Source organism: Heloderma suspectum, chromosome 14, assembly GCF_057233095.1.
Source record: "Heloderma suspectum isolate Gila_16-S chromosome 14, 16-S_ref, whole genome shotgun sequence".
Lineage (NCBI taxonomy): Eukaryota > Metazoa > Chordata > Lepidosauria > Squamata > Helodermatidae > Heloderma > Heloderma suspectum.
The window spans coordinates 807,586-831,544 of NC_139471.1; the positions used below are offsets into that span (position 1 = coordinate 807,586).

Here is a 23,959-nt window from a genome sequence, read left to right on the forward strand (position 1 = left end):
ATAAATTTACCACACTAGCCCTCTCTTTTGTTGATTGGCTTACTAGCTTAGTGGGTTATAACTTGGGAATGTTAGGGACACAATTTATCTCAATGCCAGCAAAGCATGTGACGAGGTCCCCTATAGTACTTTGGTTAGCAAACTGGTTAAATTCAGGCCAGATGATTGTACCAGCAGGTGGGGTCACGGCTCGGCTCGTTGGGCTCAAAGACTTGTCAAATTGGTGGGACATCTCACGCAGTGTGATCCTGAATTTTAGCTCTTCAACACTGTGTCAGTGGCTTAGATGAAGGGGTGGAGAGCATCCTTACCAAGGTTGGTCTCAGGGCCTCGTCTGGCAGCACATGAGGCAGCCACTCCTGAAGCTAAGCAGGTCTGGGTCTGGTCAGTGCTTGGAGAGGAGACCACCTGGGAACCCCATGTAATGATGATGATAATAATAATAATATAAATAAAATTTGCAGAACATACACAACGGGGAAAGCCAATGCCTCAGAAGACAGGAACAGAATTCAGAATAACCTTGATAGGATGGAAAACTGGGCTGAAACTAAATAAAATAAAATGAAATTCCACAGAGACAAATGCACAAGTATAGGATGGGGGAGACCTGGCTTGGCAGGAGGCCACATGAAAAGGATCTCAGGATTGTAATCAATCCAAAACTGAACATGAAACAGCAACGCAAGAAAGCTGCAAGAAAGAAGACTGCGATTTTAGGCTGCGCTAATAGGACCATTTCCAAGTCATGGGATGCAACTGTTCAACTTTATTCTAAACTAATGAGACCTCATCTGGAATCCTGTGTTTAGTTTAGCCTAGTCTAGATGTGTCGTAGAGCAATATGACAATGGAACCAATTGCCTAGGGAGGTGGTGGGCTCTCCCACACTGGAGGAAGGCATTCAAGATGAGGCTGGACAGCTGTCTGTCGGGGATGCTTTGACTTGGATTCCTGCATTGAGAGGGGGGTTGGACTCGATGGTCCTATAGGCCCCTTCCAACCCTACTATTCTATGATTCTAGTTCTGGGTGCTGCACTTTAAGAAGGATGTAGACAAAATGGAATGGGTTCAGATTCAGAGGGCAACAAAGACAGTGTGGGGGACGGAAATCCAGTCCTCTGAGGACAGGGTACAGGGACTGGATATGTTTACCCTGAAGAAGAAGAGATTGAGGTGGGGGGACATAACAGCACTCTTTAAATTCCTGGAGCACTGTCACCGAGAAGAGGGCAGAAGACTTGTTCTCTGCTGTCTCAGAGGGCAGGATTAGATCTGAAGTTACAGGGGGGCAGATTTTGGTTGAACATTAGCAGAAACATCTTGATGGTAACAGCAGCTTGTCAATGGAACCAGTCACCAAGGGGTGGGGGTGGGATATCCGTCACTGGAGGGCTTCAAGTAGAGGCTGGGCTGGTGCAGTGTGAGGATGCTATGGCTCTGGCTTTCCTCGCTGAGAAGGGGGTGGACTAGATGACCTCTGAGACACCCTCCAACTCTATGATGATATAATCCAAAAGGCCAATGCCACCCCACAAGGCCCTATAATGCCCTGGCCTCAGAGCTCAGTTGTCCTGGAAGGACTCTCCTGATATTCCTGATCCCCTTTCCTGGTAGCAGCCTCAGATTAGTAACGCATTCATTCATAACATTTCTATACTGCCCAACAGCTGAAGATTAGGGCCCCTGCCTGATTCAAGTATACTTAGGACTAGTCAGCCATTGGCCGTCTGTGAGAACTCAGCCACCCAGTAACTGAGGGATGACCCAACATTGTGCGTGGGAGCTAGATTTGCCCAGAATCCCCTGTTGCCTGCACAGAAGAATAACTATCCACGGGAAACAATGCGGAAGTCGCAGTCTCTCAATTCCGCTTTTGTATGTAAGCCTGGAGATTCTGCAAGAGGAGACGACTTTTCCGCCGGGAGGGGCGGGTGAGGGCCTTTCCTACCCACCGGCACAGTTCACCACACAGGGTGTCTGGATGGTTCCGTTGTCCGTCACCACAGCCACCACCCTTCGGACGCCCAGGTCATCTGTTCTGACCTCAATGCCCGTCACAGGGCAGTTCTCAATAACCTGGAAAGAGGGAATGGCAAAAATGAACCACACGCTTGGAAGGAGCTCCTCGCTAAGGATGGCTGTTGGTGCGCAGAGTGGCCAGGTGTCTTCCTTTACAGAGGACCGTCCTCTATTGGAAGGGCTCTCCTGTCCAATTCCAGTTTAAAGATAAAGAGCCATCGGAACTCTTTTTGCCCATCACCGGTTAGCAACACCTGGTCAGCAGATTCAACAGGCAGGTAGACAGCTCTCCTGGTCACCGTCTCACTATGGTGAAACTTCCTGGATGTCTATTTAAATTATAATAATTATTTCTAAGGTTGCATCTAGACATATAAATGATGTATACAAATGTTATCACAGAACCATAGAACAGGAGGGTTGGAAGGGGCCTATAAGACCATCAAGTCCAACCCCCTGCCCAGTGCAGGACTCCAAGTCAAACTTGTGTCCTCGTTCGTCCCCTTCTTGCTGGTGCATTTCCTCTTTTTTGGCAATCCGTACGTGACCACTCCAGGGCACACAGGGAGCTACCTCAGACTGAGTCAGACCCGCCGTGGTCCATCCAGCCCCTCGCCGTGGACGCTGACTGGCAGGAATGGCTTCCCAGCGGTTCAGGCAGGACTCCTTCCTAGCCGACCTGGAGATGCTGCCAGGGATTGAACGGAGGACCTCCTGTGGGGAAAGCAGGGGCTCCGCCTCTGAGCCACGGGCCCTCCCTTAGCATTTCCAGTGTGGCTGTGGTTGAGGTCCCCTTGCAAACTAGTCCCAGAATGCTCCCGTAAATTACTGCTGATTGTTTTTCTTATTGTTGATTGTTTACAATTGTTTTAAATATGTGTGTCTCTCTGGTTGTGCTGTTTGTTTATATGCTTGTTTGTAAATGTTTTTATAATGCATTTTTAATGGTTTTAATCTTTGTAAATTACCCAGAGAGTTTTGGCTATTGCACAACATAGTAATGTAATAAATGAAAGGAATGAAAGGAAATTACCAGAGCTCCTTGGCTGCTGGCTGCCCGGGCAAGGGTTGTGCAGGTCCCAGCAGGATCCATCGTGCCGTCCTTGGGGACATAGAGTGTGCCATAGAGGTCATCCACGTTCATCAAGGGATACAGCTCTTTTGTTTCCCCAGGAGACAGGACATATGACTCAATGCCATAAACTTTACCCAGCTACAAAAGACGTTAAGAGAACAGGCATGTCAGCAGGAAGCAGACCAGGGGCTCTCAGACCATTGCAGAGAATTCTGGGAGTTCCTCGGAGGCTTAATTTATTTTTAAGAATTTATATGCCACCCATCAATATAATTATTTCCAGGGCAGATTACAAATGAAAACAATAAAACACAAAAAACCAGCACAAAGCAATACAATGAAAATTAAAAGGCCTGGAGAAATAAAAAGGGCTTTGTTGGTCACCCAAATGGACACTGCTGAACCCTAAATGAGCGTGCCAGCTCAAAATGACGGTGGGGATGGAGGCGTTTGCCATTTGGGGGAGCAGGCAAAATTTTCCCAAGGCTCGGGACCCATGCTGGTTGTGTTTGTCTAGAGGACAAGATTAATGAACGATTGTTAACAAATTAACAGAGTTCTTGGCAGAGGCCAAGAAAGGAGGCGCTTACTCTCATGAGCCAAAATGGAGCCAGGCTGGGACCTGATGACTTTTCCTGAACATCAGGAAAAGCTTCCTGACTGTTAGAGCAATACGACAATGGAGCCCATGACCCAGGGAGGCGGGGGGCTCTCCCACGCTGGAGGCATTCAAGATGAGTCTGGACAGCCACCTGTCAGGGATACTTCGACTTGGATTCCTGCACTGAGCAGGGGGTTGGACTCGATGGCCTTGTAGGCCCCTTCCAACCCTCCTATTCTATGATTCTATGACTTACAGACATGAGTCTTTTGTACTCGTCCAGTCGCTGCTTGTTGGACGCAATGAAGAGGCCGCCATTCTGGATCCATCCTGTGTGGAGACCGGTCTCCTGTTCCAGGTCCCGGCTCACCACATTTCGGGTGTGAGCCAGCAGCTCCACCTCCACGTCGTTGGGGCGCAGCTGCCACAAGAGACCTGAGGGAAGGGAGCGGGAAGAGCTGTGTCAAGGGGAAATGCTGAATGACTCCTCGTGTGCAGGCCACCAGGCTCCTGAGCCCCGAGTCCACTGAGAGAGGGGGGCAGCTCTTCTGAGAGCCAGGCTGACATTTCCCGAGGTTTCTCCTTCTTACGTTGCCCCTGAAGAGCTGGAGAATTTGGCTGCCCAGAGAGTATTTGGTAACATGTCCCACACCATTCCATCGCCCACAAATAGGGTGGCATTTTTGGGGAGGTGATTTCTGCTTCACCCCAGTGTTAGGGTGGCCCGGCGTCCCCTTTCACAGGGGGCCGTCTTCTACTTTAAGGGATGTCCGGTCCAAGTCTGGGTTAAAGGCACAGAACCATCAGGACTCTTTTTCCCTGTCTCCTGTTAGTAGCACCAGCGCAGCAGGCTGGGCAGGCCGGCACACCACTCCCCTGCTCACCGTCTCCTGCACCACGGGGAGATGGGCTCTGTTTCCATTTAAATTGCAACTCTCACGTCTGCATTTGCAGTTCTACATATAACTGAGCACATGCACATTCTCACACAAATCCATGTCATCTTCTGCCCCCTTTCTGGTGACGCATTTCCTCTTTTCTGAGTGGTTCACTGTATTCATGTAGCCCTGTTCATGCAATGAAATGTTCCAGCGCCGCACTTCTCCAGCTGTCCCCAACCTGTCACCTTAGAGATGTTTGGACTACAACTCCCAGCATTTCTGACCCTTGGCTGTGCTGGTGGGAGCTGATGGGAGTTGAAGTCCAAACCAACCAGAGGGCACCAGGTTGGGGAAACCTGCACTGCTCCGTCCCGGCAAGGCCTCCCTCTCTCCCCGCCGCTTCCTTTATGTCCTCCCTGCTTTCTTAGTGTGTAGTCCTGGGCATGCGCCGACACGCTTGGCCTCCTTGTTCTCTCCGCCAGAATGCAGCAGCAGCAGCCTGTGTGTGTGTTGGGGGGAAGGGGCACACACGTGACACCAGCTGCTGCCTCTGAGGCACCTTTTCCTACCTGGCGGAAGTGCAGAGCGCTCATCCATGCACACAGGGACCTGGTGCCCACGATTGCAGGGCGGCTGATGAGCCACGATGGCTTCTTTCCCTCTGTGCGCATGCCAGGGTTGCTTTCTTGGCAATAACTACCCTCAGCGGGACAGCTTGCCATGTCACGAGAACCCGGCCGGACTGGCTTGTTGCTGTGGTTAACAAGTGTCCAGAACCCATGGGCTGCTGGAGGGCTCTGCAGTGGCTTGTGCACCACCCCAGTGCGCCAGCCTGGCCAGCTTCGGATGACACAAGGCGGTGCGCTGCCAAGGGCAAGTAGGTGAATTCCCCCGCACGCACGCACACGGCGATGCGCCACCACGGCTCATTTTCCCAGCAGCGGCCGCATGAACTGGTCCACCTCCTCAGCTGATCTGAGTCTTTCAGCCACATGAACGGGGCAGGAGAGAGACACTTAATACTATTCCCCCGTCTCCGCTATTTCTTACTGGGATCACATACTGATTTGGGGTTTGCGCTGTGTAACACACAGCTTGGTTGCCAAGCTGGGACCTTTTTCTCCACGGCTAAATTCCGTTGCAAGTCGGGACGGAAGGCAGCCCAACTGGGTGGAGTTTTGCATGAGAGCCTGGCGGGACAGAGCGGCGCCAGCTCCAGGGGGAGGACAGGCTCAAACGTGGAATCCCATGGAGGCAGCCAGGAGACGCAGCTCACCAGGCCCCCCGCCCCACCGACTTGCGCACATGTGTTATTATTATTATTATTAAATTTATTAATCGCTCATCTGGCTGGTCACCCAGCCACTCTGGGCGATGTACAACATACAATAAAAACAGTTTAAAACAATAAAATTCTACAATAAAAACATTTTCTAAAATACCCGAACCCACCCCAAATGCCTGCCTGAACAGCCACGTTTTTAATGCATGACGGAAGCTCATTAAAGAGGGGGCATGACGGAGTTCCCTAGGGAGGGAGTTCCACAGAGTGGGGGCCACCACAGAAAAGGCCCTCTCCCTCGTCCCCACCAGTCTAGCTGTCCTGGCTGATGGGACAGAGAGAAGGCCACCCGAGGCTGATCTTGTTAAGCGGCCTGTCTGGTGCTGCTGGAGGCGCTCCTTGAGATAGGCTGGGCCGGAACCATATAGGGTTTTAAAGGTCAAAACCAACACCTTGAATTTGGCCCGGAAAACAACTGGAACACACACATGCGTTCGCCCACTGCTGCTGCTCTGGCATCCACCACCCCTCCCGGCCTGCCACCTGAGGTGATGGTCTCACTGTGCCTCACAGGAGGGCCAGCCACAATTCCTGTTCTTCTTGGCTTTCAATATATGGTTGAAGCTTTTACTTCTATTCTTTTCAAAGCCTCCGTCTTAGTTCATGTTAAACCACTTTGGAGGCCCTTATTAGGGCTGAAAGGTCACATTAAAATGTGGTTTTAGATAAATTGAATCCTGCCCCCAGCTGAGCCCTGAACTCTGGCTGCTCTCTGGGGCAGACACCTTTCCAGAATGGGGTGAGGACCACAGCAGCACAGCGGATTCTGGCCAGTTTTAAAAAGGCCCCATCACATCTTGCCAGGTGTGTGTGCGCGTTTCCCCCGCTCCTGGTGGTGCTGGACACAACTGGGGCACGCAAGGAGGGCAGGATCACAGACCGCATAAGGAAGCTTCTGACGATCCCGAGTCAGACCCTTCATCCATCTACCCCAGTACTGCCAGAACTGGCCGGCAGCAGCGACTCTCCAGGGTTTCAGGCAGGATTCTTTCCTAGTCCTACCTGGAGATGCTGCTGGAGATTAAACTGGGCATGCATTTGCACTACCACTGAGCTACGGTCCTTCCTCTGAAAAATACAGCAAGATTCTAGTCCTCATGGTTGTGAAAAAAGGGGTGATTTAAACGGGAGCTGCCTCACGTGACCTAAGACCTGTGGCCCATCTAGTCCGGTACTGTCGACACTGACTGGCAGCTGTGGCTCTCCAGGGTTTCAGGCAGGGTTCTTTCCTAGCCCTACCTGGAGATGCTGCCGGGGATCAAACTGGGGACGTTCTGCACGCAAAGCAGGGGATCAAACTGGGGACGTTCTGCACGCAAAGCAGGGGCTCCACGCTGAGCCACGACCCCTCCCCTGCTGTTCCTGAGCCTCCTCGCATGGGGTCATCCCTAGCACAATCAGCCGCTGGCATGTCCCTGGCCCTGAAAGCAGCACAGCTGCGTTCCTTCACCTGCAGTGTGCCAGGTGGTCCCAGAGGTCAGGCGGTCCCTCTCGAGGAGGACGATGTTGCGCAGGCCCATCTTGGCGAGGTGGTAGGTGGTCTGGCATCCGATGCTGCCTCCGCCTACCACCACCACGTCTGCAGATGCCGGGAGAGGTTTGGGGTGCCCCTGCCCCGGCGGAGCCCCTTCCTTCAGCATCTTCTGGTAAGGGACGCTCTTCTCTGCCGTCTGCCTTGTCCCACTGCTGGACCACCGGATGCTTCGCCCAGAGGACGGGGGCCAGCAGGAGGCGGCCATCCGGAACATGCACCTCAAATGAGCCATGGTGACCTGGAGGGACGAGAGATGGGCAAGGCCACTTGTCAGCCCAGGGTCCCCAAGTATTTCCTGATTTACAGCCTTTTTTTACCCCGCTCTTCAGCCCCAAACTGCTCCCTGAGCAGCTTACAAAGATTCATCATGAGGCAGTCCCAGCCCTCAGGCTTCACAGTCTTAAGGAAAAGGGAGCGGGAGGGAGGAGGAAAAGGGTAAAACCTGGGCACCAGTTCTTAGTTTTAAAGGTTTTATATGTGTTGTCTCTTGCTGGGAATGGCGACACAAGCTCCCTGCAGCTGCTCCTTCTCTGGCTGATGCTTGGGCAGGGGGCAAGTTGGTCTCCCCCTTGCCATGATGTCCTTCCTGGGAGGCAGGGGGTGCAACCTCCCAGGGGCCCCTTGGTCCTCTGGCTGATGGAATTACTTCCCAAGGACTGGGGTATCTGTTCTTCTCCCATAACTTCCTGCCCAACCACTGAGGTCCTCTAAGAGGCACTCTGGGGGTCCCACATGGGTCAGAGATCCACTTGGAAACCACCAGGAGCTGGGCCTTTTGTGTGGTGGCTCCCAACCCCTAGAGAATGCCCTTCCAACTGAGATCAGGCATGCCCCTACACTACTTTGTTTTTGGTGTTTGCTGACTCTCAGCCTAACCTACCTCACAGGGCTGTTGTGAAGGTAAAACAGAGAGTGGGAAAGGCAACGTAAGCCGCCTTGGGCTCCTTGTGAGAGGGAAAATGCCAACGTATACATCAACTAACAAATACAGTCATGGCCAGAAATATTGGAACAAGGTTAACTGTTTTGGCAGTTGGCCTCTGTACACCACCACACTGAAGCTGAAAGGAAACACACCCAGATGGGAGCGAAGTCAGGACTTTCAGCTGTAATGCAAGGGGTTTGACAAAAGCAGGGCACTAACCATTCAGGAAGTACAGCCAGTGGCATACGCACACCCCCATCGTTGGTGGCTCATAAGTAATGGAACAAACCAACATCATTTCAAACTTAAGGATCGCCTTTAATACCTGGATGAAAATCCTTTGCAGTCAATGACTGCCTGAAGTCTGGAACCCATGGACATGACCCAATGCTGAGTTTCCTCCCTCGAGATGCTTTGCCAGGCCTTCACTGCAGCTGCCTTCAGCTGCTGCTTGTTTGTGGATCTTTCTGCCTTCAGTCTTGTCTTCAGTAAGTGAAAAGCATGCTCTATTGGGTTGAGGTCAGGCGACTGACTTGGCCATTGACGAACATCCCACTTCTTTGCCTTGAGAAACTCTTGGGTAGCTTTTGCTGTATGCTTTGGGTCATTATCCATCTGCAAGATGAAGCGGTGTCCTATCAGTTTGGCAGCATTCAGCTGAATCTGAGCAGAAAGTATAGCCCTGTACACTTCAGAATTCATCCTGCTGCTTTTATCAGCAGTCAGGTCATCAATAAACACCAGTGACCCGGTTCCACTGGCAGCCATACATGCCCATGCCATAATACTGCCTCCACCATGTTTGACAGATGATGCGGTATGCTTTGGATCATGAGCTGTTCCTTTCCTTCTTCATACTTTTCTCTTCCCGTCATTCAGGTACAAGTTAATCTTGGTTTCATCAGTCCAAAGAATCTTATTCCAGAACTGGGCAGGCTTTTTTAGGTGTTTGCTGGCAAAGGCTAATCTGGCCTGTCTGTTCTTGAGCATTCCCAGTGGTTTGCACCTTGTTGAGAAGCCTCTGTATTTATATTCATAAAGCCATCTCTTGACTGTAGATGTTGACAGTGAGATGCCTACCACCGCAAGAGCGTTCTTGACCTGGCTAGATGTTGTGAAAGGGTTCCTCTTCGCCATGAGCAGAATTCTGCGGTCATCCACTTGAGTTGTCTTCCGTGGTCTTCCAGGCCTTTTGTTGCTGAGCTTGCCAGTTAAGTCCTTCTTTTTCAGGATGTTCCAAACTGTTGTGTTGGCCACTCCCAATGTTTTTGCTATCTCTCTGATGGGTTTATGTTGTTTCCTCAGCCTAATGATGGCCTCCTTCACTCGCATGGACCCCTCGTTGGACCTCGTGTTGGGAGTTCCAGTGAACAGCTACCACATGCACATGTAACACTCAGAACCACCTCCAGGCCTTTCATCTGCTTGATTGGTCATGAGGCACCCAGGAAACAGGCCACACCTGGCCATGCAGCTGCTTGTCAGCCATTCGTTCCATTACTTATGAGCCCCCAACGATGGGTGTGTGTGTCTGCCACTGGCTGTCCTTCCTGAATGGTTAGTGCCCCACTTTTGTCAAACCCCTTGAATTACAGCTGAAAGTCCTGACTTCGCTCCCATCCGGGTGTGTTTCCTTTCAGCTTCAGTGTGGTGGTGTACAGAGGCCAACTGCCAAAACAGTTAACCTTGTTCCAATATTTCTGGCCCTGACTGTACATACAATAAGCAGAGCATCAGAAAGCTGCTGAGCCCTGTGGGACTCTGACCAGGGTCCTCAGGGGTCACAACTGTAACTGGTTAGCCAGCCTGGAAGTCCCAATTAAAACTGAACTTTGGGACTTTTCTCTGCTGCTACGGAACCTCCTTGACTGGCTGGGAGCCCTTGGGCTCAGCCTGGAAATTCAAATGGTGGCTACAGTCTGCACCTTTGGACTTCCCTGCTTCAAGCAGCCTGAGCCGTTCTCTTCCTCAGCCGCCGCTCACAGCTCCCCTGACCACCCTCAAACAGCACAGATCCCAGAGATTCCCCCCAATCCAGCTGAGCGCCTGCTCTTCTTGCAACAGCATCTCTTCCACTGGAGATGTTTCGCCAAGCCCGCGCCAAAAGGGCTGTGGAGCAGCGGGGGGGGGGGATTCTGCCTCGCTCTTCTTCCGACGCCCTAATAAGAAGATCTCGCTCAGCCAGCTCCGGCAGCTGTACTTGCCACATCCACCTCTTGGATTGCTGAGAACTTCGAAGTGCTCTGTGGCGCTTGGCTCCTGCCACATTCTCACGTGGCCAGGAGAAACAGGCCACGGCCTCGTTCTGCCCTGTCCTGGTTTTCCCTGTCAGGGGAAGGATGGCTTCAGATGGAGCAGAGGCCTGTGTGTGTGTTTAACCCAGGGCGGGCGCCAAGGGCGGGCACAGCTGGACTCTCGGCCCACCGAGTCCAGTGTTGTTGGCACCGACTGGCAGCAGTGGCTCTCCCTCGAGGGGTTTGGGCTGGATTCTCTTCTAGTGCTGCCCGGAGGAGCCCAGCTTGACCCTGGGACCTTCTGTATGCAAAGCAGGGGCTCCACCACTGAGCTGCACCCTTCCCAGAAACAGGAGCACATGACAGTGTTACGTCAGAACATATATTCCTGATTGCACATTCATCTTACAGGTGGGGAAAGGCACGTTTAAAGCCATGTGCACGCATGCCCTGTTCTGGACTTTGCACGTCAAGGTAAAATAAAAATAAAACGAGTCTCCTTCGTTGCAAGGGCAGACATGCCTCCCAGCCATCACAGCCCAAGCCAAAAAACACAGTTCCCTCCCGGAGCAGTGCCACCGCGCACGCAGCCGGTGTACTTGTGGTGTGCACACCTGCGCTTCCCGCACACAGGACGGTGGGTGCCACCACAGGGCCTGCTTCTGGAGTCCTTGGCTCCACTGGGGTTCCTGCACACGGGCATGTAACGGCAGCCACACACACGTGGAGGCTGTTCCCGCTTTAAAGTGGCGCAGAGAGACATTTTGATGCGTGGGTGCAGATCGCGATGGGGCCCCACAGCCACACCACTGGGGAGGCTCCAAACATGCAGGCAGCTCTGTGGACCCATCTCAACAAACCTGGTCGAGCCATTTCCATCTCTGACAGGAGCAGGATTTTTGTAAAACGAAGGGGCTCCATTGCCCACTCAGCACCAAGACACCCCGAAACACTTTGCGCTGCACCAGGGAACAAGACGCGCACCTCCGCCCAGCGACCGTGCGGGCGGCAGCTGACGTCAGCGTCCCTGCTAAGAAGAAAATCCGCATCCCTGCGCGCCCCGGCGCCGCGACAGCGCCGCACGTAACCCGGTGCAACGCGCGCGCAGCCCCGCGCGCTGAAGGAAGCGCGCAAGCGGATGCGCCCGCTGAAACACCGCTCCGCCCGGTTTACCTCTCCGGCCGGGCTGCGGTTCGCCCGTCTCTTCCTCGCCCGCCGGGCTCCCCGCCTTTCGCCTTCAGCCACGCCGCCCTCGCAGAAGCCGCGACCAGGGGCCGAAAGGGGCGCGGAGGCGGGCTGCTGCCGGCCGGCTGCGGCGCGTCCCAGAGCCCGCGCCGTCCGGGGAAACAGCGTGACGCGGCAGCAGCTGGCAGGGGCGGCTTCGGCCCCGGAAGGCGCGCGGCCGGGCCCGTGCTCGGCGGGGGCCGCCTCGCGCGCCGCCGGCCGCCCCGAGCGCGCCTCCCCGCTCTGGCTGCGCAGACGCCCCGGCACAGATGAGCGCCGGAAGTGCCAGGCCGCCCAGCCTCGCGCCCTCCACAGATGCGGGGCTCCAGCTCCCAGCATCCCGGGATGCCGAGAGCTGTAGTCGCGCGCCCGTGGAGGGGCTGGAAGAGGCACCCTGCGCACCCACGCAGCCCCCCACCACGGGTGGGGGGCGCAGCCGCGACACGCGGCGGCCGGCGAAGCGCCGCTGGAGCGCGCGGGGGCCCTCGGCAAGGAGGCGGGCCGGCCTGGGGGGCGGGGCCCCTCGGCGTCGCGGGCGCGGGCTGCCCGGCCGCGCGCCCGGTCGGGAGCGAGCGAGGCGCCCCGCAAAGCGCCCCGACGCAGCGCCACGGAGGGCGGGGGCGGCGCCGCTGGCGGGGCTCTGGTTGGCGCAGGGGCCGGGGGCGGCGCCGGCCCGGGGTTGGGCAGGCCCTGCAGGCGAAGGGCCTCCCGGCCCGCGCTCCCCCCGCAGCCACCGGCCCTCGGGAGCCGCGGGCCTGGCAGCCCACGGGGGAGAGCCGTCTCCTGTGACGCGCCCCCCGTGTGTGTCCAGACGCGTTTCCTCCAAGGAGCGCAGACACACCGGAGACCAGCAACCTGGCGCCTTCCCGAGGTTTTCAGCTGCGGCTCCGTGATCCCGCCCCATTGGCCCGGCTGCCTGGAGTTGATGGGAGTCGCCCAAAACATTGGGAGGGCGCCAGGCTTGCTTTGTTCACGGTTGCTCCGCTCTGCCACCCAATAGCCAAAGTCCCTGGGCGGTTCACCAGAGTCAAAATGGTAAAACACAACATGACATAACGCGATATAAAGCTTTAAGAATTTTAAAACGATGATATAAAACCACAGTAGTAAAGTCCGGAGGCAGCGCAGAGATCCAAAACTAGGACACGACTTAAAACGACAAGAACTGGCTAAAGGCTCAACCCTATCCATATTTAAACGGAAAGAAGTCTACCCTTCCGGGGGAAAGCTGGGAGCTCCTGGACGGTTTTCTGCCTAAACATGCAGAATATTGCGCCCTAAAATCCCTGGGAGAGTAAAATGGTCTTCACCTGTTGCTGAAACAATCACAGCATAGGGGCCCGGGAGCGGCGCCGGGGTGCCTGCCTCCACCATACGCGGTTCTCCTCTTTTTATCCTCACGACAGCCCTGTAAGGTAGGTGGAGCGCAGAGACGGCAGCTGGCCCAAAGTCAGCCTCCATGTTGGACTGGGGTTTTGTACCCGGGTCTTTCAGGGCCCAGCCATGATGGATCGGGGTGCACATATTATGGCATAGCTGCATTTCAAACACGTTCAGCAACATTTGCTGTCGGGATAAGAGGTTTTGAGGGCAAATGAAAGGGCTGCGGTGGGCGGGCATTTCTGCCATCTGCCTGCAGTTACGCATACATTGTATGTTCTGGAGTTTGTTTTTACACTAACAAGGTTTTTAAACAGGACTCTCCTGGCCATCTTCCCCAAAGGGGCCTAAGAGAGAGCCGGTGTGGTGCAGTGGTGAGAGGGTTGGAGTGGGACTGAGACCTGGGTTTGAGTCCCCACTCAGCCATGAAGGTCACTGGGTGACTTTGGGCCAGTCGCTGACTCTCAGCCTCACCTACCTCACAGGGTTGTTGTGAGGATAAAACGGAGAGGAAGAGGAGGACGGTGTAAGATGCCTTGGGTTCCTTCCAAGAGGAAAAAAGGCAGCATATAAAAGTAATAATAAACAATAGGGCATGAAAAGTCCTTCAGCCTGAGGGCTGGATTCAGTGTCAGTGAAACTGAGGGCGGGGGGGGGGGCTGAAGGCAAAAGTAGGTGGGCCAAAATTCCAAAATACTAGCCTATTCTGGCTTCATGGTCTTCCTGCCAGTCACCCAGCCTTCAGAGAGGCATCCCACCCTTTTAAAATGTGTGAAAATGGCACAAAAGCCAGGAAGCCACCAGACGCCCAGCAGGGGAAAGGGGAGGGAGCACGGGCTGCCAGGGAACCTCAGAGGGCTGAACTGGGCCACCAGATTTTCCCGGTGGATGTGATGTTCTACACCCCTGATGTAGAAGAAGGTTCCTGCCCTGAGCAGCTTACATTGGAAGAAGCCCGAAGACCCATGAAGAAATTCCTCTGGGAAAGAAATCCCCCTCTGCTTGGGGCTGGCCCCTTCTCCTCTGCTCTCTCTTCTTTCTTTTTGACAGAGATCCACCAACACTCTGCTCAGACGGAGAAAACACAAAGTCCCTTTGCTTGGCAATGTCAAAGTGGGGAAGGATCCGTATGGCCCGCCATCTTCCAATATACTTTGAAACCTTCTTAGCTGACATGCTCTTTTTAACCTATGTTTTAACCGTTTTGGGTTTTTTTTTACTTACATTGTTTTATCCTTGCCTCTGATTGTTTCTTCCCATGGAAGAAGCAGGATAGAAATATGCAGAGAGATAGACAGACCCATGGGGGTTCGAAGTGTTATATTGTACAGACAAAACACACTCACACCTGCCGTCCCTGTTCTGCCAAAAAAAGGAACAGATGTTTATTTGCAATTAAAATGTTTTAAAGGGGGGGGGAATCTGTCACCAAAATCACATAGTATTTGTTTGCCAGAGAATCTCCTTCGATCGTGACCTGTAACTTAAGATATTTTAACAAACAAACATCCATGGGGTGTTTTTAATTAGCAGCTAAACTGCAAATTAGCAGTTTGCATTAAAAGCAGTTGCAAATGGATTTGATTTCCCCTCCAACCCCAGCTATAAAGTAGCCCTCAAATAATCTTTGTCACCCTATATATATTCTACCACGTCCCCTCTGGCCCCGATTTAGGGTAGTGCAAAAGAAACTGAACGAGAACAAAACAAATAAATCAAGGAATTTACATATTGTTTCCCCCGTTGTTACAGTTTTTTAAAAACATTTTTTTTGTGAAATCAATTAAAATATATGTACAATATTCTCACTGTCATAATAAAAAACCTTCCTTATTCACAAATATATATGGTGGCAACAATTCGGTCAATAATTAATTACAGACAAACCGTTCCTTGGGGTAGGGGGGAGAAATCTTACACCAGTAAACAAAGAACACCCTTGTCTCCAGCCCAACCCAACCATTTCCAAGCAAGAAATATTTTTTGTTCAGGGTTTACCACAGAGGATGACCAAGGTGGCGTTCCAATTGAGTGCCAAGCGCTGAATCTAAAACTGAGTGAGGATTCTGTTTTCCAAGAGGTCCTTCTCTTTATTCTTTCCCTGCTATTTTCCAAAGGTTGACTAGTAAAACTGCAAGGCTCTAGTCCTCTGCACACTTTCTTTGGAGTGAATCCCACTGATCTCTACGGGTGCTTCCAGATGAGGCTTTTACTGTGCAATCGTCCCGTCTCATTCACAGAATTTTATGGACGGTCCAGACGCTGTAGAGAACCGTTTGTGATCAGCCTGTGTTTTTCTCATTGCTGGGTCTATCTTTTCTAACCACAAAATCCGAGCAAGGAGGGAAAAAGCAGAACAGCCGTGCAATCTTTTGGCAGGTGTGGACAGGAAAAGTGTGACTGAGGTATGGTGGGAGGAGCTGTCCCAGGAGAAAGTGGACGCCATGTCAAGGATGCCCTCCTTTCTTCATCGCTTGCTGTGCATTTACCATTGGTGGAGCCATTCCGTGACCTTTCCTCTCTCCCAAGGCTTCTCTGGGATTACAAAGCAGGGAGAGATCCCTGAACACAGCCGTCTGCTTACTTCTGAATACAGACGTGTGGGATCTGGCTGTAATCTTTTTACTGGTGCTTGATCGATCTTTAATTTAAGAATATGTTTCAAAATCTCACTGTCCTCCTTCCGCAGGAGTCTCTGCTTTTAATTTTTTAAAAAGGGGGCAGGGAGGCAAATCGGACTCATGGCTTGCCAGTTTCAGTGGCTGCCTTCCCTTTTCCCTTTGAAGAAACGGCATTTGGAAAGAAGGAATCAAAAGGAGCCCCTTCAGATGTCAGTGTGTGTGTGTGTGTGTGTGTGTGAGACAGTGTAACAAAATTCTGCCATTTTCTAGCCTGGAAGCAGACCAGAAAAATCTAGGGGTGAGTTTGATGAGGAAAATTAAGCAGGCACATTTCCGAGCCAGGTTGTGGAAACGGCCTGAAAACATCTGGATTTACAGCTCTCAGAAGTAAGGCTGCGATCCACTTACCCTGTGCTACAGGCATGTTTTCAGGGAGCTGCGGGGGCTGCCGTGGGAAAGAGGGACCAGGAAACTCCACTTCCACCAGCGCAATTGATGCAGCTTAGATCTGGCTTCCAAGCCCAGGAGGCCCTGAGATGAGGCGTCTCCAGTTACACCAGGAACATTCAGCCCCCCACCCCACCCCACCCCACACACACCACAGCCAATCTCAGATGGTCCAGTCTCATGGAAAGATTGATCGCTCCCACTCCAGTGCAAGAGACACCTGAACCCTGGTGAGTTCTGCAAACAAGGCAGCAACCAGGCCAGAGACAAGAGGTGGGCGCCTACTCTGGGGAACTTCCAGAGTGGCTTTTACCCCTCTGACATCTTGCCTTGCCCTGACCCTGACTCCTGCCCCCCGCTCCAGTTCACATGGGATGAACCTCTCCCAGTCCATGTGGAAGGAACCTACCCTTTCCAGAAGGCCTCCGGATTTGTGTGTGGCCCATGAAAAAGAGCACCGTGTGATGGAGCGCATCTGAGCCGAGGAAGAAGGGGATATTTCAGGGGCTCGGGGTCCTGAGAGAAAGCAATGGGGTTGCACACTTATTTAAAAGCGGATTTGGAAAGGAATGTGAGATGGCGGTTGACGGGGCTGAGCAACTTGCATCGCTGCTGAAATGCAAAGTCCTCCTGTCCTCCCAACACCCGAGAATTCTGAGGAAATCCGAACAAGTTTCCATCAGGCAAGTGAAATTGCTGTGTGTGTTGGCGGGGGGGGGGGGGGGGGAGTCGCACATCCTATTTCGAACTCACGTCCCTTGACAAATTCTACCCTTAGCAGAAAGTTGGCTAGTGTTTGGACATCTACAGACAGATTAAAAAATGTTTTGCAAATGGGAAAAGGAACACATTTAAAAACAAGCACAAAAAAAGAGTGAGATGTGCTGATTTCTCACTAGGCTGCAGAGGCAGCAAAACAACCTGAAATCGCTGCACGTGGGGGGGGGGGGTCCACTGAGAAATGCTGAGTACACCTCCCAGACGCTTTGGCCAGGTGGGAGAGCGCATGGAGGAGGCCAGGAGGAGAAGCTTCAGGATGCTGCTCCAGGTTCGCTGGCCACGGTGTGGGAGAGGCTTCCCTGGGACGTCTCTTCGCACTCCCCGAATAGCCAGTTTGGGGCGGGGTGGTGCGGGTGGTGACATCTCCCAAATGGGGGCGACATCGGGGTGAGGAAGAGCCAGAGAATGGTGGCCCTGCCTGGGTTTCCCAGCTGTGTGTGAAATCAGAACCAAGTACCATCCAGACCATGTGTGTCCTGCAGCACATAATGCACCCTTGTCCTTGTCATCCCATGTTTCCTCCCCCTGGAACGGAGCCCTAGTCCACAATTATCACCACCCTGAGCCTGGGACACAGGTGGGGCCCACGGAAAATTCGAAACAGAGTGGTGCATTGCAGGTGTGGCACAGGTGGCGGCGGTGGCGGTTGCTAGACGAGCAATTTGGCCGCAGGCCTTCTTTCCACTGGACGCCTGGCCAAGCCCTGGTCACGTGGCATCAGCTGTCACATTACTCCATTGCCAAGGAGGGAGGGAGATCCACCCGTTGAAGCGTCAAGAGCGATTCTTGACCAACGGGGCTCCTTCCGAATGCCATGGGGCCACTGTTCTGCGGTATTCCTCCAAGTGCCGCCACAAGCCCAATGGAAAGAGGGTTCTCCTTCTCCAACACCCCCCAGAACAAGAGACGCCATCCAACCCCACCTTCCGCCACTCCTGCGGTGCTTTCGGTGCAGCCTCCGCTGAATGGGCCGCACACATTCCACGCAAGCAGAGCAGCAGCGAAGCCCACCGGGCCGGCCAGCGGCCTCCCCTCGGACGTGCCACGGCTTCCCACAAACGTCACCTGCCATCAGGCACAGGTATCCTATGTACAAGTAGAGCCACCCGCGAGAAGCAGCCACACCTCTCCCAACCCCTCGCCTGCAGGGAATGTGCACGCGCAGCCCACACTGCCGCGTGCTGTCGCTCGCTCTTCCGCCCACACGTCGACAGGTTTGTGAGATGGGCCCGGCAAGGCTCTCGTGTCCGCAGTCAGTGCTGGGAAAGGCGCAGTCACTTTCGCTCGGAGCCCCAGGGACGGCCACGTGCTGCTCGCAGAGGCTTTCCTGGCATCTGCCGATGGCGCCTGCAGATCTGTCGGTCACTGCACGCCCTCCTCCTCCACGTAGGTTGATGGGAACCAGCCGATCTGCAGCGGGAACGAGAGAAAGACAAAGAAATGGGCCCCATGTCAGGGAGGCGGGACCGAGTCCTCAAGGGAACAGGCTGCTGCAGCCAGGAGGGTTGGGGGGGCTGAGCCATCGTGGCCCTGCCAGCTCTCGGACCTTCCAGGGTGCAGGAGAGGGTCCTGATGAGGCACAGGTGACTTCCTTGGGGACAGGGCAGTCAGTGCCTTCTCCAGGGCCCTACCATCACCCTCTGGCTCAGAGGAGGAGTCCCTGGCAGAACCGCCATCTCCCTACCTCACAGGGGCCTCAGGGTCCAAATCAGGGGAGGACCCTTTAACACTCCAGCCACTGGAGTTGTATTCATAGAACGTCGTGGGCCCTTTTGGGGTGCTGTTTTAGGTCGAAAGGCGGCATAGAAATAAACTATAACGCAACACCTGTGCCTGAGACTGGATTGCCGCCAGCGGTGTTGTGGCAATTTCGAAGTGCAGGCTTTCATCGTGACAGCACCCCATCGCCACACCCCCAAGGAGATTTCAGGAATGCAGGCGGATGTGTTGATCCAGATCAAAAAACTATTTCTGGCCCTTTTCACCTCCACCAGAAGGAAGTTTTTGTAAAGCAAATGGGTCTGAATTGCCCATTCAAGGCTGAGTGGCCCAAAATTACCTAGGGCGGTGGTGGGCTCTCCCACACTGGAGGCGTTCAAGACGAGGCTGGACAGCCACCTGTCAGGGATGCTCTGACTTGGATTCCTGCACTGAGCAGGGGGTTGGACTCGATGGCCTTGTGGGCCCTGCCAACCCTGCTATTCTATGATTCTAAAAGACTTTGCATGAAAGGAGGGAATAATATATTGTGGCTGGGAGAATCCCCCCCCCCAAGACTGTGAGGATGGCAGTCAGCTCAGAGGGGGGTGGCAGATGACGTCAGTGTCCCCACTAAGGAAAAAGTCCTGGCGCTGTGCCTGCAGCACCACGACTCCGCGGATCGCACCCTTTCAACTGTGGAAAATGGAAGGGCCCGGCTGCTCAGGCGCGCAGCTAAGGAAGGAGGGCCACTCACCCTTCCGCCGGTCTCTCCTTTCCACCAGCCCTGGTCGCCGCCTATCCGGCTGTAGATCTTCACGACGTCCCCTTCTCGCAATGAGAGCTCCCGCATGTCCCGAGCGGCAAAATTGTACCTCGCTACCGCCGTCCCTATGACCCGAGGCGTGAATACTGTGGGCACACCAAGGGAGACGGGTGAGGCGGTGCTGTGGGGCTGCACAGCCGCTAAACCCCTCTGCGGGCTGCACTGCCGAGTTCAACCCGAGCTCTTGCGGGGCTTCTTGAGTCTGCCACAAGCTGGGGAGGGACGCGGCGGGAAGGCCGAGGCAGCATGACCCTTCGCCTGCCCGGGGCGCCTGGGAACTGCTCTGCCCCTTTCCAAAAGCCTCCGGAGCGACGGGCGATGGCTGAAGCGGCCTTTGCCCTCGCTTAGGATTTTCCCTGGACGACTGAAGTTCTATGATTTTCGTCCATGCAATTTTATTGCATTTTGTTTCATTGCAAGCCACAGTGCACTGTCCCAATAACGTCCATCATAATGGGATCCCCAGTCAAAGCAGTTATGCGCAGTCGCAGAAAGGGGACCTCCACAGACCAAAGCGAGAGCATTTCATAAATACAAAGTGGGACTCGGGGTGCTGTGTCACCCCCCTTCAGGAATACGTCTATTGGCTTTCAAAAGTTTGCAAATCAAGGTTGAACTGGGTTGGGTGCAGGACAAAAGGAGCGGGTCTCTGACTAGGTCTCTGGAGGTGGGGGCAGAAAGGAAGTCATGAAGATGGGTTGGATGGATGGCACAGCAGCAGGCCTGGAAAGGGTGACAGGACACAGAACGAGTGCGTGGATCCTAAATTGAGCCGTCACCCGGTGCGTCCCCCTGTGGAAGCCCCACAGAAACCCATTTGCCAGCCACGCAACAGCATGTCGGCGAATGAAAGAGGGGAGGGAAGCTTCTCTGCCAAGAGACCCCTGGACTCCCCCGTCCATCCTGTGAGAAAATTTGAATTTTGTTCCACCAACTTGTCACCAAATTCAGCTTCATCGGAAAACAGAGGAGCGTCTTGTGGGCTCTGCTCAGGGGGAAAACACCCATCAGCTTTCTTTTGTTTAGCATAATTTGTTTTGTATTTTGTCGCTACTTTGCACAATTAATTTTGTTTCTGTCGGGGGCAAGGATGACAAGGACTTATGCAGAGTCCCCTGGAAATCTTATTTGGCAACCTCTCCTGCTTCTGAGATTTATTTTGTTGGGTAGCATAAAACTACAGGTTCTAGAAACTTGCATTCATTTTTTCTTTTTAATAAAATCTGCTGGCCAACACGTACAAGCAGTTTTGCCTTGGAGGATCACCACCCAGGTGCAGGGAGAAGAGCAAGGTGTCCTGGCACACACACAGAGTCCCACTGCAACCCCCAAGGGGAGGGGAGGGGGACATAGGCTTAGTCACTGCCGCCTTCCCTCCATGACCAGGGTGTTGCACCTTGTTCAGCCCAAGGGCCAAATTCCATTTTGGAGAAGCTCTCAGGGGCCACATTCCAGGGGTGGGAGGGGCCAAAGGCCAAAGTGGCAGGGCCATACATACTAAAAACACCAGCCTGTTTTAGCTTAAAACTGTCGCTGCCAGTCACTCAGCTCCAGGGAGAGGCATTTCAGCCTTTCAGAACAGTGGAAAATGCACCAAAGCCAGGAAGCCACCAATGACTAGTGACGGAGGGAAAGGGAGCGGGGCCAGGGGAAGGGGTGGGGCCATCTGGGGAGCCTCAGAGGGCCAGAGTTGGCTCCTGGGCATGAGGTTCCCCACCCCTGCTCCATGGTGTGACTCCTGGCTGAGCACTCAGGGGGCCTCCCTGCTGCTGCTGCTGCTTCCTCCTCTCTCTCTCCCACTCCCTCACAAATGCCATATGCTCCAGCGGCTGCCTGTTCCTCGTGGCTCCCTCCGTGTGTCTCTCCTTGCCCTCCACGGGCACAGGATCAGTCCCACGCCCTGTTCCTTGCAGACTAGAAGCAGTGACCTGGAAGCCTGTGGCAGTTCCTCCGTGCAAGTGACCACCTCTTTGCTCCAGGAAGGCTCCCCCAACCTCACACACTCCGTGACAGAGAAGTATGTGACAGGTGAGGGCGTCCCTAGCAAGGAGCTGCGAAGGACACCTGCATCCCCTACCCGGCTCTCTGTCAAGCCATTGTCCAAGACGCAGGAGCCCTGCTGGGCTGAGCAGTTGGCAACCCTACACATACATCTCTCCCTTTCAGGATCTACCTGGCACCGCCATTATTATCTTTTTGACACCTGGCAAAGACCTTTCTTTTCTCCCAGGCCTTTAAGAGAGCTAGTGCTACAGTTTTATGGCTGTTTAATAAATTCCTGTTTGCTGTTAGGGACTGCATTTTATTCTTTTAAATATTCACACTGTATTTTATATTTTTAACTGTTGGTATGGCATCTTAGCCTTTTAACTGGTTGCAATCTGCCCAGGGAATGTTGGTTATTGGACGGATTAAAATATAACAAATAAATAAACATTGGGCGGAGGGATGTTCCGCAAGTGAAGCCCTTTCTCCCGAAGAAGGCAGATCTTGGATCCAACCACCCATTTCTTCTCCCTGCCCTCCATGTCCTATGAATGTAGGACTATTCCCTCAATGTCTTTGCTTTTGCTTTCTTATTTAAAAAACAAACCCTAATAATTTAGCCTCCACATTTCTTCTCTTCCTGCTTCTCCAAAGAGTTGACGTTTTAACATTTTTTACACAGCTAAGGAAAGGGAAAAGATGCTTTTCACAGCTTTTAAGCTACCCCAGTTATGTTTTCCTGCAAGCTGGTGATCCATCCATCCATCAGCGGATCAAAGCATGTGCTGCTGTTCGTTATGACTACCAGCAGGTGCCGCTTTTTCTCAAATAATGGAGCGCGCGAGGCAGCCCCCCCCCCCCCCCGCTCTTCGCATGCACGTACACACACACACACACACACAGATCTACCTCTCTATCTACACATATACCTGACCAGAAAGGAGTGGAGGAATTCTGAGAAGTGAAGTTGTGGCCCTGAGGACTGAGAAAGGAAAAATTGTAGGAAGCGCAGGCAGCTGCAGATAGGTCAAAGAGGAGCAGAGCAGCAGGAGAAAGGAGAAGGGGGGGGGAAGGAAACAGAATTAAAAGTGGGAAATTGACAAAGAAGGGGAGAAATCAGCACAGCAGCAAACCCGGTCAAGGGAACACGAAGCATGCAGCATCGGAGGAGGGCACAGCACCATCTGGCTGGATCAGACCAAGGGCGACTTCCGGTTCCCCAAAGGGGCTCCTGCCAGGGCCTGGCATTGCTGGGCACATGGAGAGGTCCAGGCCTAGACCTGGGGGGGGGGTGTCCAGTGCTGCCCACCAGAATGCCCACTTGCCTTGGCTGCTTGCTGGCCCCCCGCCCCCCGGGCTTGAGCTGGGACTCCGGGCTGTTGGGGGAGAGACAACCCAGAGACAGAGCCCGTGGGGAAGCCACTGTTGACCCCTCATGAGACATAAGAGATGCCTCACGAGACGTGGCCGGGAGAGACCCGTGTGAGGCCCCCCACGTGCCTTGGTCTGTGGGCGCTGGTTGCCCAGCCCGGTCCTCCAGATGCTCACAACCACAGAGGACCCGGGCAGCTCCTCTTGCATGGGAGGATGGTGGTGGCGGCTGCATCACAAACAAAGGAGAAAGCAACCTGCCAGTGGCGCTCCACAGCCCTGCAGGGAACAGTCCTCACTGCAGCACACCCGGGGGGTTCCAGTGTGCCAAAGTGGCCACGCTGCAGCAGGGGCTCAGAGGTGCTGGGCCCATTTTGCCGCATCCCCTGATCTGCCACCTGAGTCCAGGGCTCACAGTGTGTCTCACAGCAGGGCCGGCCCCTGTTGGAGGTCCTCCCCTTACCTGGCGATCGAGTCAAGGTTCTGGAGGCTGAGCGTTCCCGAGACTTGTATGGATACTTCAGCGTCGTGTCGAGCTGTTTGAAGCTCTCCTTCAACGAGTGGCTTTGATAGTATTCGACAAGTTCCTGCAGGGGACAGATCCAAACCCGTGAGCCCCTCCAGAGGGGCTCCTTGAAGCAAGGCTCAGCTCACAGAAAGAACAAGTCCCAAGACAGCCCCCCTAAAATACCATACCAAGAGGCTTTCAAATTTTTTGGCTTCTGTGATGTGGATCCAGTTGTCCTTTTCAACCACCTTAATATGCTTTACTTCATCGTTAAACCTGTGGAGGAAATGTGGAGGGACGCGTTCAGAGAGATCGCAAATAGATGGGGACACATCTGCGCTAAGGAAGGCTGACTGACCATGGCCATGCCAGAGAGAATTGCCCAACGGGGAAATACTCGGCAAAGGGCGCTGGGCTTCAATGGAGCAAAAGCTGGCACAGCCCAAGTTTTGATAGCAGGAAGTCAAAACCTGAGTTTCAGCTCACAACCCCACCCCCTCAAA

General features: G+C 53.7%; 2 protein-coding genes across 9 annotated transcripts in view; both read right to left on the minus strand.

The window, feature by feature from the left end:
• The window catches only part of SARDH (sarcosine dehydrogenase), a 102,537-nt gene extending 89,735 nt beyond the window's left edge, over positions 1 to 12,802 (minus strand). For 4 of the 6 annotated variants that reach the window (XR_014785878.1, XR_014785879.1, XR_014785880.1 and 1 more), the window contains exons 1-5: positions 11,789 to 12,802; positions 7,373 to 7,694; positions 3,956 to 4,134; positions 3,057 to 3,236; positions 1,957 to 2,080 (exon numbers count right to left, since the gene is read on the minus strand). Coding sequence is in view for 3 of the 6 variants with exons in the window: in XM_084820899.1 (XP_084677025.1) it covers positions 1,957 to 2,080; positions 3,057 to 3,236; positions 3,956 to 4,134; positions 7,373 to 7,694; positions 11,789 to 12,784 (1,801 nt within the window). In the remaining 3 variants the exon portion in view is untranslated. The other 2 variants (XM_084820900.1, XM_084820901.1) reach the window with 2 other exon arrangements.
• Positions 12,803 to 14,443: 1,641 nt separating this feature from the next.
• VAV2 (vav guanine nucleotide exchange factor 2) overlaps positions 14,444 to 23,959 on the minus strand; it is a 189,454-nt gene continuing 179,938 nt past the window's right edge. For 2 of the 3 annotated variants that reach the window (XM_084820906.1, XM_084820903.1), the window contains 4 exons: positions 23,645 to 23,732; positions 23,412 to 23,535; positions 19,523 to 19,677; positions 14,444 to 18,477 (listed from right to left, as the gene is read on the minus strand). In XM_084820906.1, the coding sequence (XP_084677032.1) occupies positions 18,430 to 18,477; positions 19,523 to 19,677; positions 23,412 to 23,535; positions 23,645 to 23,732 (415 nt within the window). In that variant the 3' untranslated portion in view covers positions 14,444 to 18,429. Of the gene's footprint in view, positions 18,478 to 19,522; positions 19,678 to 22,506; positions 22,594 to 23,411; positions 23,536 to 23,644; positions 23,733 to 23,959 lie in introns of all 3 variants that reach the window. The other variant, XM_084820905.1, reaches the window with a different exon arrangement.